Source organism: Bubalus bubalis, chromosome 5, assembly GCF_019923935.1.
Source record: "Bubalus bubalis isolate 160015118507 breed Murrah chromosome 5, NDDB_SH_1, whole genome shotgun sequence".
Lineage (NCBI taxonomy): Eukaryota > Metazoa > Chordata > Mammalia > Artiodactyla > Bovidae > Bubalus > Bubalus bubalis.
Genome location: NC_059161.1, coordinates 56,988,056 through 57,005,648, shown reverse-complemented (window position 1 = coordinate 57,005,648; position 17,593 = coordinate 56,988,056). Strand labels below are relative to the sequence as shown.

Here is a 17,593-nt window from a genome sequence, read left to right as displayed (position 1 = left end):
TTAAGCGTTAGTGCCACTTTTGAAGGGAGAAAGGGAATCTGACAGCATTTGGTCTGATGGGTTTCAGGACTGAGAGAAAGCATACAAGCTTAAGAATCCTGCCATATAAGAGAGCAAGAAGCATGGAGTAGGTGTATCCGGAGAAGGCCTGAGAAAGCCTCAGAACTGAGGCAAGGTGTTTCTCTCTGGAAAACAGTTGGTAAAGACTGGAGGAGGTGACTGCTACTTCAGATGCAAAGCCAGCAACACAAAACTCTAAGGAATGCAAAAGAATCATTAAAACATTATATCGCCAAAGAATCATAATAATTTTCACTGATCTATTTCAAAGACATGGATATCTGTGATGTGCCCAATTAACTGAAAATAGCTGTTTTAAAGACTCTCGGTGATATATAAGAAAACATAGAAAGACAATTTGATTAAATCATGGAAACGATAAGTGGACAAAATGAGAAGTTAAAGAGGTAGAAATCATAAAAAAAAAAAAAAAAAAAAAAAAGAACCAAACAAATTCTGGAGGGGAAGAATAAAATGAATGAAATTAAAAATGCGGTGGAGTGCATCAACAGCTGAATGGATCAAGCAAAGGAAAGAATCTGTGAGAATAAACATAGGATCTTTGAAATTATCTGGTCAGAAGAGAACAACAAAAAAGAGTGAATAAAACCTATGTGGTCTATGGGGTATCATTAAAAGAAACAATTTGTGAATTATTGGAGTTCCCATAGGAGAAGAGAGGAGAAGGCAATGGCACCCCACTCCAGTACTCTTGCCTGGAAAATCCCATGGATGGAGGAGCCTGGTGGGCTGCAGTCCATAGGGTCACTAAGAGTTGGACACGACTGAGCGACTTCACTTTCACTTTTCACTTTCATGCATTGGAGAAGGAAATGGCAACCCACTCCAGTGTTCTTGCCTGGAGAATCCCAGGGACGGGGGAGCCTGGTGGGCTGCTGTCTATGGGGTCACACAGAGTCAGACACGACTGAAGTGACTTAGCAGCAGCAGCAGCAGCAGGAGAGGAGAAATAGAAGGTGGGAGAAAGATTATTTAAAGCTAAGAAATTTCCAAATCTGGGAGAGATTTTCTATCAATCAATGTGATGAAAGGCTTCTCTGGTTGGCAGAGATTTTTTAGATATGACATGAGAAGCACAAACAAGAAAAGCAAAAATAAATAAATGGGACTCCATCAAACTAAAAAACTTCTGCACAACAAAAGAAAACTCTCAGCAAAATGAGAAGAAATATTTGCAAAACATGTATCTGGTAAGGGGTTAATAACTCAACAGGATAAAAACACAAACAGTCCAATTAAAAAATGGGCAGAGGAACTAAGTAGACATTTCATATAGAAGATATAGGTCCCTTGACTCTGTCCTCTTTCCCAAACTTCAGCATTTTCGAAACATGATCATGATTTACGTTAAATTATAAATCACTTACTTACTTACTTGATGTTTTTCTTTAAATTTATTCAACTTTTTAAAAACCTGAAATATGGACGGAAGGGTTAGTTGCTCAGTTGTGTCTGATTCTGCAATCCCGTGGTCTGTACGCCGCCAGGCTCCTCTGTCCATGGGATTCTCCAGGCAAGAATACTGGAGTGGGTTGTCATTCTTTTCTCCAGGGGATCTTCCCAACCCAGGGATCCAACCCGGGTCTTCTGCATCTCCTGCATTGGCAGGTGGATTCTTTACCACTGAGCCACCTAGGAAGCCTCTATTATCATTATAGCAGCCTTTTAATAAAGATTTCTGTCCAACTGAGTGAACCATATTTTTGCAGCAATTTTATTTTATACTAATACATTAGGTTTCTTCTGGAGAACTCCTTCTCTTTTCAAACACATGATCTCATTTTATTCTGCCTGCATTCCTTCCAGGCAAGGAATCACAAGACTGCATCTGCATCTCTGGTTTATAAAATATATAAGCAATGAGGATTTACTCTATAGCACAGGGAATTACATCCAACATCTTACAATAACCTATAATGGAGTATAATCTGAAAAAAAGCTGAGTCAATATATTGTGCACCTGAAATTAACCCAATATTGTAAATCAACTATTAAAAAAATGCAGAAAAGAGGGATTGAACTTCTATCTTTAATTGGGTTTCCACGTGGCTCAGAGTAAGGGCCAGGCTAAAATGATGTCTTCTGGTAATGAAGGAATTACAGCGACGTCACAGCGAGGTGCAGCCTTTTGGATCTGTGCAGGATTGGCAGGGTGTCCAGGTTGTCAAAGTCATGCCTGTTCTTTGTCCCTGTCCCTTGCAGAGTGCACGGCTTGGAGATCGAGGGCAGAGACTGTGGTGAGGCTGCGGCCCAGTGGATAACAAACTTCCTGAAGACACAGCCCTACAGGCTGGTGCACTTTGAACCCCACATGCAACCGAGAAATTCTCACCAAGTAGAAGACACATTCTCACCCACGGACCAGGTCAGGAAGGCAGGCTTCCTTGGAAGCGGAGAGCATGGCACATGTCTGCTGAGCTCAGCTCTCATCTTTTATCTTTTGTGATCTCTCATGACAAAAGCTGTTACTTTTGCCATAAGCTATTGGTGAAATATAAAGCCCTTCCCTTGGGAGCATCATCTGTGTTTCTTGATTTGGAGGACTCTTGCATTTTTGCCCCAGAGCAAAAATTCCTATTTACAGAAACTTCTGGTGCCAACATGGCTTCAAAACTTTTCTAGGTCAGCATCTTTCCCAGTCTCTCTGTAATTTCATGAGGAGTCCAGCCTTTTTACACTGGATTGCCATGTTGTGTCAGATCTCAATTGGGCAAATGAGTGTGGGTATGGAGATCCACAGATTTTAAATGACCAGACTGGCCCTTAAAGGAATAAGGCTTTAAGAATTCATCCTAAGAGTGAAACATACAAGGCTTTGTGGCACCGTTTCCACAGCCATGTTGAATGTTGATTTGCATGAAAAATACATATCCATAGAATCAGTGAATATTTTTTTATCATACCTAATGAGGTCATCAAACCCAACCACCTTATTAAAATCAACATGTGAGAGTTCGGAGGATGAGAAAGGGGACAGCTCTAAGATTCTGAGACCCTGTTTTCTTCACTCCATCATGCAGTTCCTGTTATCTGCAAGGCTATTTAAAGCTTCTGAATTGCTGTGACTTTGCTATAAAAAGGAATAGAGAAATACTTAGAAAGATTGCGTGGGGAGGTAGGGTGAGGGAGGGGTGGAAGGTTCCAGGAACCAGACCCATGTGACCTTTGAGAAATGCCTTTGTGTGTGTCATGCTCTAACAGTTCTTCTCTCCTCCTCAGATCCCATACTCAGATGCCAGCCCTTTCTTGATCCTTTCTGAGGCATCATTGGCAGATCTCAACTCCAGGCTAGAGAAGAAAGTTAAAACAGCCAACTTCAGGCCCAATATCGTAATTTCAGGCTGTGGTGTCTATGCAGAGGTAACACTATGCCTTCCTTGCTCCTTTCCTTGGACTTAACTTTTTTTTTTTTTTTTTTTTTAAGGTGTGAGTCTTTGATGCTTGATTAGGTTATTCTGAAGGATGCACATTTTTTGGGAAGACTACTGTGCCTCCTGGTGGAGAAATGTACACAGAGCAGGCTGGGGCACTCGAACCTGAGGTGCCCAGCACTTTGGACTGTTGTGAAACATACAAGCGGTTTAGTTGCTAAGTTGTGCCAGATTCTTGCAACCCCATGGACTGTAGCCTTCAGGCTCCTCTGCCCATTGGATTCTCCAGGCAAGAATACTGGAATGGGTATACAAGAGACTCATTTTATGATTAAAAAAGCAAAAATGAAACTCCGCAGTTTACATATGAAGAATAATGCACACTATCAGAGTTAAAATTCTGGGTCTGGAACTTTCTCTCTGGCTTGTGATCAACAAAGGACTGGGAGGGTTTGTTTTAACTCTGGATTCTTGTCTTCAGCCCCTTCCCTGTGAGGGTAAGATGATCAGGACCACAATCAGATGTCCTTCTTATTATTGCCTTGAGTCCCTCACCCTTTTTTTTTTGTATCTCTCAAAGTTTCCACCCTGGAAGACTCAATTCAGATCCCACCTTTTCGTTAAAACCTCCCCTGACCAGAGCAGGGCAGCGGTGAAAATCTCTTCTCTGATCCACCAGCACCAGGCTTGCCTGCACAGATCAATCAACACAAGGGTGCGGTCTTGTAATGCTTTCTCTCCGGTTTTCTGGACCTTTTAAAAGGAATATTGACCATTCACTTTTCTTATGTGTATGTGCTGTCTCCCCTGCTGGATTTGACGGGCACAGTCCATCGATTTGATTTGTCCTTAAAGTGAGCACCAGTGACCCAGGCCGTAGACAAATGCCCGAGGAACTTCCTGGGCCTGAGAGCTTTGTATTAATAAATGCTCCTCTGGAGATGCAGAGGGAAGTAAGGTTACTGGCCTCCTCTAGATTTGTTCCTGTCCAGCCAGGGGAGATGTCTTAATCCATTTTAGGCGAGCAGGAAAAGCTCTCCTACAACCTAGAGTAATCCCCCCTCTCCATAATCCCTCCTCTATTTCACCTGCTGCCTGCCTCAGCCCCCACCCTTGCCTTCCCTACAGCCTCCAGTCAGGCAGGGTTAGTCAAGGAAGCTTCCTGAAGGAGACGAATTTCATTTTTATTTTTAAATTTTTATTGGAGTATAGTTGCTTTACAATGTGTAAATTTCTTCCGTATACCAAATTGAATCAGCTATCAGTTCAGTTCAGTTGCTCAGTCGTGTCCGACTCTTTGTGATCCCAAGGACTGCAGCACGCCAGTCCTCCCTGTCTATCACCAACTCCTGGAGTTTACCCAAACTCATGTTCATTGAGTCAGTGATGCCATCCAACCATCTCATCCTCAGTCATCCCTTTCTCCTCTCGCCTTCAATCTTTTCCAGCATCAGAGTCTTTTCAAATGAGTCAGCTCTTCACATCAGGTGGCCAGAGTATTGGAGTTTCAGCTTCAGCATCAGTCCTTTCAATGAACACTCAGAACTGAGCTCCTTTAGGATGGACTGGTTGGATCTCCTTGCAGTCCAAGGGACTCTCAAGAGCCTTCTCCAACACCACAGTTCAAAAGCATCAATTCTTCGGCACTCAGCTTTCTTCAAAGTCCAACTCTCACATCCATACATGACCACTGGAAAAACCATAGCCTTGACTAGACGGACCTTTGTTGGCAAAGTAATATTTGTACCTATATCCCCTCTTTTTTTGGATTTCCTTCCAATTTAGGAGCATTGAGTAGAGTTCCCTGTGCAGGTTCTCATTAGCTATCTATTTTATACATAGTATCAATAGTGCATATGTGTCCATCTCCATCTCCCAATTCCTTTCACCCTCTCATCCCCTTGGTATCCATGGGTGTTCTCTACATCAGCATCTCTCTGCCTTGCAAATAAGTTTGTCTGTCTTATTTTTCTAGATTCCACATATGAGTGATACCATACAGTATTTATTCTTCAGAGATGAGTTTCAATTCCGGTTTTACAAGTGAGAGGAAGGGGAGGGTTTCATTTCAGGGGAAAGAATTGACAGATCAATGGCAGAGGGCGGAAACAGGAAGGCATGATGTAAAGCCAGCCGTCACTGATGGAAATGGCTGCTTAGCTGTCGAATCCCATGATGTGCCCCCTACAGGGTTGAGTCAGGGCTGGGGCTCCAAAGTGCTCACCTGATTTATGTGCTTTGGCCCCAGGACTCATGGAATGAGCTTCTTATTGGAGACGTGGAACTGAAAAGGGTGATGGCTTGCTCCAGGTGAGACACATGCGCTGCTGGTCGAGAAGGGGGGAGAAGGGGAGGACTGTCTGCTTTGTCCGGTGTATGATGCCCTGTGTGTGTGTCCAGGTGCATTTTAACCACAGTGGACCCGGACACCGGCGTCATGAGCAGGAAGGAGCCACTGGAGACCCTGAAGAGGTAAGACTATGCAATTTAATATCTCTTCGAAGAAGCAGGGAGAACACTACGCGGGAGTATTCTTGAAGCAGAAGGGGGTACTAGTGACTGGGTAATTTAGGAAATATTCCTGGGTGCTTTGGTCTCAGAATGCCTACTTGCACAACTAATTTTACTTTTCATTTGAATTCGTGATCCTAGCACACCAGTTAAAAAGCAACAATATATGGTTTAGATATTTTGACCAACTTTACAATGGACTTCCCATTAGGTGATCTCACAAATTCATTAGGTGTGATAAGGGCTTTCTGGTGCTTTAAGAAAGGCCCGACTGTTTTGGAGGAGCATGTTGAAGTATGCAAGAGTGAAGTGAAGTGATACCTGGGGTGTGCTGTTATTTTAGCAAAAGCACACATGGAAAAATATGTCAAATCTTGATAAATAGAATCTGGGTGATAATTAGGTGGGGATTCATTGCATTATTTTTTTTCTACTTTTTTCTTTATCTTAAAAGTTTCACAGTAAAATTCTTTTAATGAAAGACAGTGACAGATAAGTTTAAATTGCATAGACCAATATTTACAGTAATGTTCATTTTAAAAAGCTGATTACAAAACTGCATATATAGCATTGACTTTTTAATTTGATTTTCCTTTTTAAAATATATAAATGAATCTGAGTAGCTAAAAGGCTGGAAGTCTGTAAAATGAAACATTAATGGAGGTGCTCTTTTGGTAATGGAATTATGGGGAAATATATATTCTGATATGTAGGCTCTAAACTTTCTATAAGCAAGCTGCGGTACTTTAGCTAAAACAACAATTCATGATCCATGCCCTTCTGTGCTGTTTTCTGCCAAATCTGGAGCCAGGACATGGTGGAAACCCTCAAAGTGATGCTCATCTTCCCTGGTCTTCCATTTTGAATGCAGGATCACAGGTCGGGTGTCAGGTCTCATTTCTTCAGCCCCTGAGGCCCTCAGCTTGGATCCTGACATGAATCCTTGGGTATTACTTGCAGAAGAGGGGAGGGAAGAAGTGGGGGGTGGGGGTGGTAACTTCTGCTTTAGTCAAAGCCCCAGAAGACTTGAGGAAGGAATGAAATGAACTTTGGCCATCTGACATAAAAGGCATCATGAAGAGCACATTAAGAGGAGGTTATAATGGGACTTGTGTGACCAAATTTGTTCCCCTGGCATGGGAGTCTGTTTCGTTCCATTTTTCACCGAGCTCGTTGGTCTAAGCTCTCTGGACCACCAGTCTCCTTTAATCAGCACCCATCCCTCTCTTGGGTTTCCCTAGTGCCTCAGATGGTGAAGAATCTGCCTGCAATGCAGGAGACCTGGGTTCAACCCCTGAGTCAGGAAGATTGCCTGGAGAAGGGAATGGCTACCCACTCCAGTATTCTTGCCGGGAGAATCCTATGGTCAGAGGAGCCTGGTTGGCTTCAGTCCATGGGCTTGCAAAGAGTCAGACACGGCTGACTGTGTACACATACATCCCTCTCTGCTGATTCTGCTGACCCAGAAACTACTATCGGGCCCTCCCTGGCAGGCTGAAGCCTGGGGGTGGGGACTCTGTCCCACACAGCACATTGCCCCCAGGCACGAAGCCGGCACCTGCGGTCCATGGAGACCAGCGTCCTGCATCAAGACCAGGCTATAGCGAGGAGGACAGTCATCCAGGGCCAGGCCACATGGCAGAGAGAGGGAGGTCAGGAGCAAAGTCAAACGAGGTGGGTTGGAGGGAGGTTGGGAGGGGAGATTCCAGATTACTGAGGCGAAGGGCAAATGGCTGCTTTTTCTCTGGATCCCCACCATTGAGTGCAAATTTGCAGAAACATTCAAAGAGGAGGCTACACCTGGATGGGAGGGGAGTTTGGGGGAGAAATCATACATGTATATGTATGGCTGAGTCGCTCTGCTGTACACCTGAAACTATCACAACAGTGTTAATCGACTGTGTGTGTGTGTGTGTGTGTGTGTGTGTGTGTGTGTGGCTTAGTCACTCAGTCGTGTCTGACTCTTTGCAACCCTATGGACTGTGGCCTGCCAGGCTCCTCTGTCCATGGAGCTCTTCAGTCAAGAATACTGGAGTGTATTGCCTTCCCTTCTCCAGAGGATCTTTCCAACCCAGGGATCGAACCTGAGTCTCCCGTGTTTCCTGCTTAGCAAGCACATTCTTTACCATCTGAGCCACCAGAGAAGTCCCATTAATTGGCTATATTTCAATACAAAATAAAAAGTTAAAAAAATAAGCTACAAGAATATATTGTACAACACAGGGAGCATAGCCAATATTTTATAATAACTATAAATGGAGTATTATCTTTAAAAATCATGAATCACTACACCTGGAACATATAATATTGTACATCAACTATGCTTCAATAAAAAAAAAGAAAAAAGAAGGAAAAAAAAAAGAGTTGGACATGACTTAGCAACTGAATAACAACAAAATGTTAATAGACAGAACACCTAAGATTTATACATTTCACTCCGTGTAAATTTTATCATCCCTCAAAAATAGTTAAGAAATTTTAACCCTAGGAAATGATATTCCAGCTGAACTGTTTCAAGGTGAAATTTGCTGACATGTGTGACTTACTTGGAAATGGAAAAAAATGACGATGGATTGATGGATGGATAAATACATATGATAAAGGAAATACAGTAAAATGTTATGTGTTGGGTCAAATGACTGACAATTGGATGTTCTCTGTAAAATTCTTTGAACTCATCTGCCTGTTTGACGATGAAAGTGTAGTCGCTTAGTCGTGTCTGACTCTTTGTGTCTCCATGGACTGTAGCACACCAGGCTCCTCTGTCCATGGAATTCTCCAGGCAAGAATACTGGAGTGGGTGGCCATTCCCTCCTCCAGGGGATCTTCCTGACTCAGGAGTCGAACCCGGGTCCCTTGCAATGCAGGCTGATTCTTTACCATCTGAGTCACCAGGGAAGCCCAAGAGAGGGATGGGTGCTGATCAAAGGAGGCTGGTGGTCCAAAGAGCTTGGACTAACAAGCTTGGTGAAAGATGGAATGAAACAGACTCCCTTTCCTGCATTGCAGACAGATTCTTTCCGTCCAAGCCACCAGGGAAGCCCATCTGTTTGAGGATGGTCGTAATGAAATGTTGGAGGAGACTTTATTAGACATGACCAGACACTCTGGAGGGGAGCGAGTCAGAGAAGCTGCAGGAAGGACTAGTGATTCCTCCAAATGTGCTGGTTCACTCACTATTAGCACAAACTGGAAAATCTTCCATCTTCCCACTTTGCTGTGATCACTGAGCAGCTCTGTGGAGGAGGAGGGCAGGGCAGGTGGGGAAAGCGCCCCGCCATGGGGTTAGCAGTCCTGGTTCTGCCAGCTGATCAGCAGGCTCCTCTCTAGCTCAGGCCCTGGCTGTTCCTCCCTATGAAGTCAGTGGAGCAGGACAGACCTCCATGGGTTCTGTGTACAAGCCAGCCAAATAATTTGGAAAATTGGCTGTTGTCCATTTGTATACATCATCTTGTTCTCTCCTCCCAACAGTGCTTGGTGCCTGGTACCTTTCCTTCTGGATTCAGAAAGAGTCTTTGGGGCCAGTCCTCTGAATCTTTGGTGCCCCTCCTTCCATTGGGATCTTGTGTTTATAGAAGGAGGAAAATTGACCCCTGGGAGCAGCCCAACCTTCTGGATCTCCTGCAGCCCCTCAGCAGCCCAACCAGTCCACCCTAATTGCTCTTAATACCCCAGGAGACGGGACAGCCAGCCTAGGTGTCTTCTCCTCTATCTTACTGAGATTTAAATTGCCATAGATGCCATAATTTATGTCCCTCCCAGGACAGACGGCCATAAATCGGGAAGAGAAAGGCCTGGGCTGCCTGACATAAATCACAGAAGCGAAGCAAAATGGTTTCGGGGGCCTCCTCTCTGCTCCCTGGCTATCCTCCTGGGCAGGATACCTGGGAGCTCTGCCTTCCCTCCTCCTGGGTCCCCTGTGCCCCAGGGCTGTGCTGCTCCAGGAAGGCAGGTTCTCAGCTGGGAGACCAGTGCTGAATGTCTGCTGATCGCAGGCCCAGAGGAACCTTTGTCTGTGAAATATTCACAGTGGAGGCCGGTCTGCTGGCAGGAAAATATGAAGAAGGAATTATTATTTTCTTGCTGGAAGGAAAGTGACTCCCATGCTGATCCCACAGGAGCGGTGTGGGTCTGTCATTGTTCCTTTCAATAGGAAGAATCACCTTGTTCGTTCTGTTGAAACATATGTTTTGTTAGATGCAGGAGGACTTGGACAATGACATTTGCTGCTCTCCGCCTGTGTCAGGCTGTGCTGTGCTGAAGTAAAGACAGAAGGATTTGGTGCGAGTGATACTATGGAAGGAGACAGCTCCCCCCACCCACCAGGCTCTGTCCTCCCCTTCCCCCGTCATTTTGTGACTTTAGCAAGTCAGTTACGTGCTTGATGTTTCAGTTTATTTGTAAAAACGGACCTAATAAGAGTAAGTGGCTTAGTGGTAAAGAATCCACCTGCCAGTGCAGGACACACAGGAGACCAGGGTTCAATCTCTGGGTCAGGAAGATCCCCTGGAGAAGGGAATACCTACCCACTCCAGTATTCTTGCCTGGAGAATCCCATGGACAGAGGAGCCTGGAGGGCTACAGTCCACAGGGTGGCAAAGAGTTGGACACAACTGAGAGTGAGCACACACGCCTGGACTGTATACCTCTCCTGGTTTACGCTCCCCCTTGGTTAGAATAAAGCAATAAATGCTACTTTTTAAAATAGATGATAAAATACATAATGACCATGTAGACTGTGGTTATTGATAATTTCCACTTATGAGCTTGGCACATTCTGAACGAAGGAAAATCCTGGAGAAAATCCCCTGGAGACACTTCTTTCCATTTTCTGAGGCTGCATTAAATGCAAGGAAGCCCAACCTGCTTGGCCTTCAGTACCTCCTGTCTGTGGTGTCTTCACGGTGCTGTTTTATTCCTGACCTGATGTTACACATAGCAAGTTGGGAGTCCCCAGAAGTGTCCTGTGCCCTCGGTGGGGACCCAGTGGTGATCAGAGACCCTGCTTGCAAACCATGGTCTGGGCATTGACCAATAAGTGAGTAAAGCAAGCAGCTCTCAACCAGTCCACAGCACTTTATAGGTAACAGTTTCCACTCACACCACACCCTCAAGGATGGAGACCTTTGTTTTAAGTGAAACAAAACGTGTGTCTCCCATTAATGTGGTAGTGTGTTTCATATTCACTGGAAGAGAAAATTCACTAAGGCAATTTTATTTATTTTTTGGCTGTGCTGGGTCTTCATTGCTATGAGGGCTTTTCTCTAGTTACGGTGAGTGGGGGCTCCTCTTCAGCTGCCGTGCTTGGGCTTGTCACTTTGGTGGCTACTCTTGTTGCAGAGCACAGGCTCTAGGGCACCGGGCTTCAATAGTTGCAGCTCCTGGGTTCTAGAGCACAGGCTCAGTAGTTGTGGCGCATGGGCTTAATTGCTCTGTGGCATGTGGAATCTTCACAGACCAGGGATCAAACCCGTGTCTCCTGCATTGGCAGGTGGATTCTTTACCACTGAGCCACCAGGGAAGCCCAAGAAAGGTGATTTTACATGGATTTGCAATTTATTAATCCCATCATCAGGGCTTCCCTGGTGGCTCAGATGGTAAAGAATCTGCCTGCAAAATAGGAGACCTGGGTTTCATCCCTGGGTTGGGAAGATCCCCTGGAGAAGGAAATGGCAACCCACTCCCGTATTCTTGCCTGTAGAATCCCATGGATAGAGGAGCTTGGTGGGCTACAGTCCATGGGGTTACCAGCACCACAATCCTATCATCATCTGCAAAAGCAAAATTTGTATATTTGGAAGAAAAAAATCAAGGAAGATCCATGTATGAGATCATGCCTTGTTTTCAGTCTCTTGAACAAAAAGCTTGGTGTGGATGTGAATTCAGACAGTGGATAATATCGCCTCAGTCCCACAAGGGGTCGCTGTTGATCTCGTTTGCCGAGTCTCCCCACAGATCAATGGCGACAATGTCAGCAGGAGCCTAAGTGGGACAGAGCTGGGGGCTTTTGGTAGTGCCGCGCCTACAAACCAACTCCTTGGTCCAACCCTGAGCAGGTTAAGGGGCTGGGCTGGGAGTGGTGGCAGCCCCTGTGGGTCCTCCCTTCCTAAGTTACCTGGAGGGGGAGTACCTGTGTGTGTGGGTGGTGATGTCAAGGGGCAAGGAAACCCGTGCATGGCTGAAGGTTTGTGCAGAATAGATATTAACCCCCTCACCTCTTCTCATGTGTGTGTGTGTAGTACCCAGGAGGTACAAAGATGACCAGGGGTCACATCCCTGGTGGGAAAAGTCCTGACTCTGAAGTGAGCCAGACCTCAGTTCTGGCCTGAGCCTGACCACTTAGATCCTGGGCAAGTCTGTTACTCCTCTGAGACCTCCCTGTGAAGTGGGGGCGATACATATTCCCACATAGGCACATTGTAGGGATTAACAGATAATCTGTGTGATGTTCTTTGTAAACTGTCAGTGTTTGCACAGAACTGACTCTCAATCCCCTCTCTGAGATAATCAGAGCCTCAGGCTCCCCAGCTTGCAAGAAGCAGAAATCCCAAGTCATAAAATGCCTGATCTGCCTCCATCCTGAAGAAGTCACCCTCCAACAGACACATCTCCAAATGTCCCTGGTATTGCAGGCTGAGAATGGAGAGGCAGGCTAGGAGACATGCCTGGTTCCCAGGGTCCAGCATCACTGCAGACCTGACTGCAGAGCAGGGGAATGTTGTTGGCCAGGCAGGACCAGCTGGATCAGTGGCTCATGGTTCCCATCCACCTGTTGATTTATTTGTTGGCTCAACCAACCTCATTTCGAGTGGCTTCAACGTACCAGGTGCCAGACCAGGCTGCTGGCATACAACAATGACCAGAACAGACATAGCGCCTGCAGCTGGGGGCAGAGGCTAGAGGTTTCACTCTCCCCATTTTCTCATTAGCCACCTCTGATATGCAGAACAAAATTAGACCTGAGTTGTTGCAATAGTTTTTTTTCTCAGAAAACAGTAGAATGAAAAAGTGCTTTCCATCAAAATGATATAAAAATGATTAAAGTTGGAGTTAGGTTAAATGAGAGACAGAAGGAAACCTTTCTCCTGGTGGAGGTGGGGGAGGGGAAAATCTTGCCATGTTATTTATGCACATCCCATGTACACTTTTTCTGGTGATTCTTGCATTTTTTGCCTGAAAAAGATGTGAATTTGCTGTTTCCATTTAGTTGTTCATTCATGTTCGACTCTTTTGTGATCCCATGGGCTGTAGCCTGCCAGGCTCCTCTGGCCATGGGATTTCCCAGGCAAGAATACTAGAGTGGGTTGCCATTTCCTCCTCCAGGGGATCTTTCCAACCCAGGGATGCAACCTGATTCTCCTGCCTTGCAGGCAAATTCTTTGCAGTTGAGCCACTGGGGAAGCTCCAAAGATAGGAATATCGCTCCTAACAGAGGGTTTTATACCAACACGTTCAATTTGTTCAACAGATGATTGTGGGTCACCGGTGACATACAGGGCCCAGCCTTGGGTGTGAGTGATACAAGGGAGTTAGTCACATTTCCTGCTCTCCGCAGACTCTCTGTCTGGAAGAACAGACAGACATGCTCTAACAGTGCAGGACACAGCACATGTGTGTTCAAGGGGCAGCAGAGAAAATCCAGGATGGGGAGACCGCTCCTAGCCCGGGGATCCTGAGTTTCTTTCCTAGGATATGTGGCTTTGGAGTTGGGCCTTGAAGAAAAGGTAGAATTCTAATGCTTGGGGAACTGCGGGAGGGGAGCCCACAGAGGAGCCACCAAGCGAGGGGAGGGGGGAAGGTAGAAAAGAGTTATTAGAGTTGTCTGAGGATGCATGAAGTGAGATTATTGACAGTGGAAGAAAAAGTGAGAAAATTCAAAAGACGTGGTACAGGAAAAACCTCAGGACCTGGCAGCTATGAACACACTGGAAAGGGAGGGACCCAGTGCAAAGGATGACTCCAGGCCTCTCAGCCGGACGGACTGCTCAGGCTGTGGTTTTGATCACAGATGTGGAGTCAGGAGGAGAGATGCCGAGGGAAGTGATAAAGTAATGTCTATCCAACCAGTCCATTCTGAAGGAGATCAGCCCTGGGATTTCTTTGGAAGGAATGATGCTAAAGCTGAAACTCCCGTACTTTGGCCACCTCCAATGAGTCAAGAGTTGACTCATTGGAAAAGACTCTGATGCTGGGAGGGATTGGGGGCAGGAGGAGAAGGGGACGACAGAGGATGAGATGGCTGGATGGCATCACTGACTCGATGGACGTGAGTCTGAGTGAACTCCGGGAGTTGGTGATGGACAGGGAGGCCTGGCCCATGCTGCGATTCATGGGATTGCAAAGAGTCAGACGCGACTGAGTGACTGAACTGAACTGAAGCATATTGAGTCCCTAATTCCTTAATGACGAAAAAGGGAACATTCCAAGGAGAAAAGAGGTGAGAATGTGGCCATTGGGAACACTTTGGTAGTCTGTGCACTGGGCACAACCCCAGGAGGCGCTGTTCTGGACTCTTGAAGGGAACGCGCTGGCTGGAGCGGGGCAACATGGTGGCCCTGTGTGGGGTGGATCCGTCCGCCGAGAAGAGATCGCGTACAGTTTGAGCTCTTCCTGCTGATTGGCTGTGACTCATTATGGTCTTTCCTGTTGCAGTTATCGCCTGTGTGACCCTTCTGAACGAAAGTTATATGGAAAATCACCCCTCTTTGGACAATATTTTGTCCTGGAAAACCCAGGGACCATCCACGTGGGAGACCCTGTGTACCTGCTCGGCCAGGAATAGGAATCATATGTCCTGGAATAGCAGATGCGTTTAAAAAAATGTCCTCAAAACTGACAACACTTGAAACACAGTATTTTGAAATGGGGCATTTGACTCCTCGGCATTTTCTTTAGAACTGTGGTCTCCAAGTTTTTCATCTTTCTCTGGACTTCTTCCTCGTGTCCCAGCGCTTCCAGCGTCTCAGCCTACAAAGCAAAGAAAGGTTTGATAACTTAATAGGACTTCAGTAAGTCACCTAAATGATAAGGCAGGATTCTAAAAATCGCTTGTTTAACTATGATTGTGGAATAATGTTTTCTCCTTCTTCTCCATTCACCTACTCATAACCTCCATCATCTCACTGCTATGCCTTAGGGAAAAGGAGAGAAGAGAAAGGGTGGGGGATCGAGAGGAATGTTCTGGAATATTTCCTTACCCCGTTCCTCAGCATGCAATGGAAATTAAATAGCACTCCAAATAAGGCTGGACTGTCACTTCGCTTTTCCCCCTCAAGTCCTAGACAGGCTTTTAAAAGGGTATAAAGAGCCTGGCCTTCAGTAAACACTCCGACGTTGGTTTCCCCTAGATCATTTTGGATCTGGCACTATTACCTCAGTGTCCATGGGCATTTGAGGGATCCTTCAGGGCACACTGTGCCTCTGGGCGGCAAGACAGCAGAGACGTCAGGGAAGAAAATCAACTCAAGAGAGCAGCATTGCTGTCAGACTCTGATATGGAATAGGAGGAACGGAAGACAAAATCTTCCTTGCCATGGAACAGAATATCAACTATATCCCATTGGTGAGACCAAACGTTTCCCAGTATACAAGAGAGAACAGTCACACTAAGTAGGCGAGGCACCCTTGCCTCCTGTTGCCTGAGATGCTGTTGATGTCGCCCTGGGAAACGATGCCCAAAGAAATGGTCAGGAGGGGACATGATGCCACCTAGTGGCATTGTCACGGCTCAGCCATGCTGTTGAAAAGAGGGAGACGGACGGATGGGTTTTAGTTTTCTAGACTAGAAAAAATTTTTTGAAAGAAACTGAGATAACTTCTAGGTATTCTGTGCTTCTCTGCTGTGGGAACTTGGCCCTAAAAGCGTGGCTGTGCTGTCACGGGGTCCTTCTGGATCTTGCTGGTCCCATCAACTCAAGACTGGTTGCTCCTCCTCAAAATCAGGATGAAAAAGTTCTGAGACCCATGGATGAGAAGAACTGTGATAGTGTGATTTGAAATAAACCACTTTATTTCAGGTTTTGAATAAAATCTTTCAAAGGAGAAAAGCAAAACATATGTCAATTCACTTAACAACCAATATCTAATTTTTCTCCTCATCAAATTATATAACTCTAGTATCTGAGGATGTTTATCTTTCATTGCCATTTTGCTCTTTGTATTAGGAAGCTAAGTCATGAAAAATGTGTTTCCAAACTGTAAATAAATGGAAGCTGCTTTGACTAGTTTCAGGTTGTACTCACTTCTTGGCAAGAAGTCAGACTTTGAAGCTGACAGATGTGAATGGGCAAAACCAATCATTCTGTCACCACACACACACACACAACATCCTCAGGCCTACTCTTGTCTTTGAAGGGCTGTCATGTAAACATACTTTTTAACCTAAAGCCGTGTATGTTTCACTTTGGTTTTATAAACGTGGTTAGTAATGGTTGGAACCTAGCCTAGTTCTGAGGTTAAGTTATAAGGTAACAGGTGCACGTATATATGTTTTCTGGTTGGTGAATTATTGGAATTTGTTTTCCCCACGCTTGAAGTGAAGTGGAATTAGAATAATTAATCAGTCATCCTTGGCCCATCACCTTCCCCAATAAATTCACTTTATGCTGAAACTACAGATAAAGTAAAAATATTGGATTGGCCAATACAATGGAAAAACCCAAACAAACTTTCTGGCCAACCCAGTAAGAATTCAGCAAGTAGCATTACTAATTGGACCTTGGAAATCCATGGCAGAACACACACAAGATTTAGGGAACCATGTGATTATCAGTTCTGTTGCGAGCAGCCAATACTTAGACAGTGATGAGAAACTCAAGGTTGGTTTGGTGGCTGGCCCTAGATAGTATTCAGGGCAAGGTGAATGCCTTAGACCGGAACTTCTAACCCCTTTTCAATAGTAACAGCCACTTCCCAAGGGACTCAGTCTGTGTCAAAGGCCACACTCATGCAGACCCTGTCCTGTGCATTGCAGGGCAGCCTTCCAATTGAAGGGGTACCCTAACCCCCTCCTCATTTGTGCAGAGTCTCCTGCTCCTCAGAGTGTGAGGAAGATTCCAGTTTTAAGACAGAGGTTCCAGTGACCTCTAGAATCTCAGAGTCGTTGCCAAGCTTTCTGTCAGTGAGATTTAAAAACCATTTACTTGTGTTTATTTTATATTTAATGAGTTGGTTAATGCCAAAGGCAGGACTGAAGTCTGGTTTATTTTGGAGACTGAACCTTTGCACACAATTCCACTTGAAGTAGAGGGTCAGGAGTGGAGACCATCGCAGACCCTCAGAGAGGTCTCCTTAAAGCTGTGGATGATGGGCTTTCATGGTCAGACAAAAGCAGCCACTGTCGGCGTGTGTTTCGTTCTGGGTGGCAGTGTCTTCTGCAGCCACACTGTCTGTGTAGTCTGAGAATTACAGAACAGCTGGAGACCCTGCAAAGGACTGTGTGGGAAAAAGCCTAGGCAGGCTGCTTAAAGGGCCACGTTGCCAGCTACTCCCCAGAAAAGATCAGATCATCACAAATAAGAGCGAGAAACAGCAACTTACACACAAGGGCAGAAAGAAATCAGGGTGAGCCTGATGGAAATTAGGCTGGACAATGGGAAAAACTCGTCTCCTTCTGCCAGTATGGTACCGGG

General features: G+C 45.5%; 1 protein-coding gene across 5 annotated transcripts in view; it reads left to right on the top strand.

Annotated features, from left to right (window-relative positions):
* MTARC1 (mitochondrial amidoxime reducing component 1) overlaps positions 1–17,593 on the top strand; it is a 31,756-nt gene that overhangs the window by 7,407 nt on the left and 6,756 nt on the right. For 2 of the 5 annotated variants that reach the window (XM_044943169.2, XM_025286078.3), the window contains exons 3-6: positions 2,284–2,446; positions 3,301–3,441; positions 5,701–5,762; positions 5,853–5,924. In XM_044943169.2, coding sequence (XP_044799104.1) covers positions 2,284–2,446; positions 3,301–3,441; positions 5,701–5,762; positions 5,853–5,924 — 438 coding nt within the window. Of the gene's footprint in view, positions 1–2,283; positions 2,447–3,300; positions 3,442–4,900; positions 4,961–5,700; positions 5,763–5,852; positions 5,925–10,160; positions 10,451–14,615; positions 16,189–17,593 lie in introns of those variants that run through there. The other 3 variants (XM_006080635.4, XM_044943168.1, XM_025286079.2) reach the window with 3 other exon arrangements.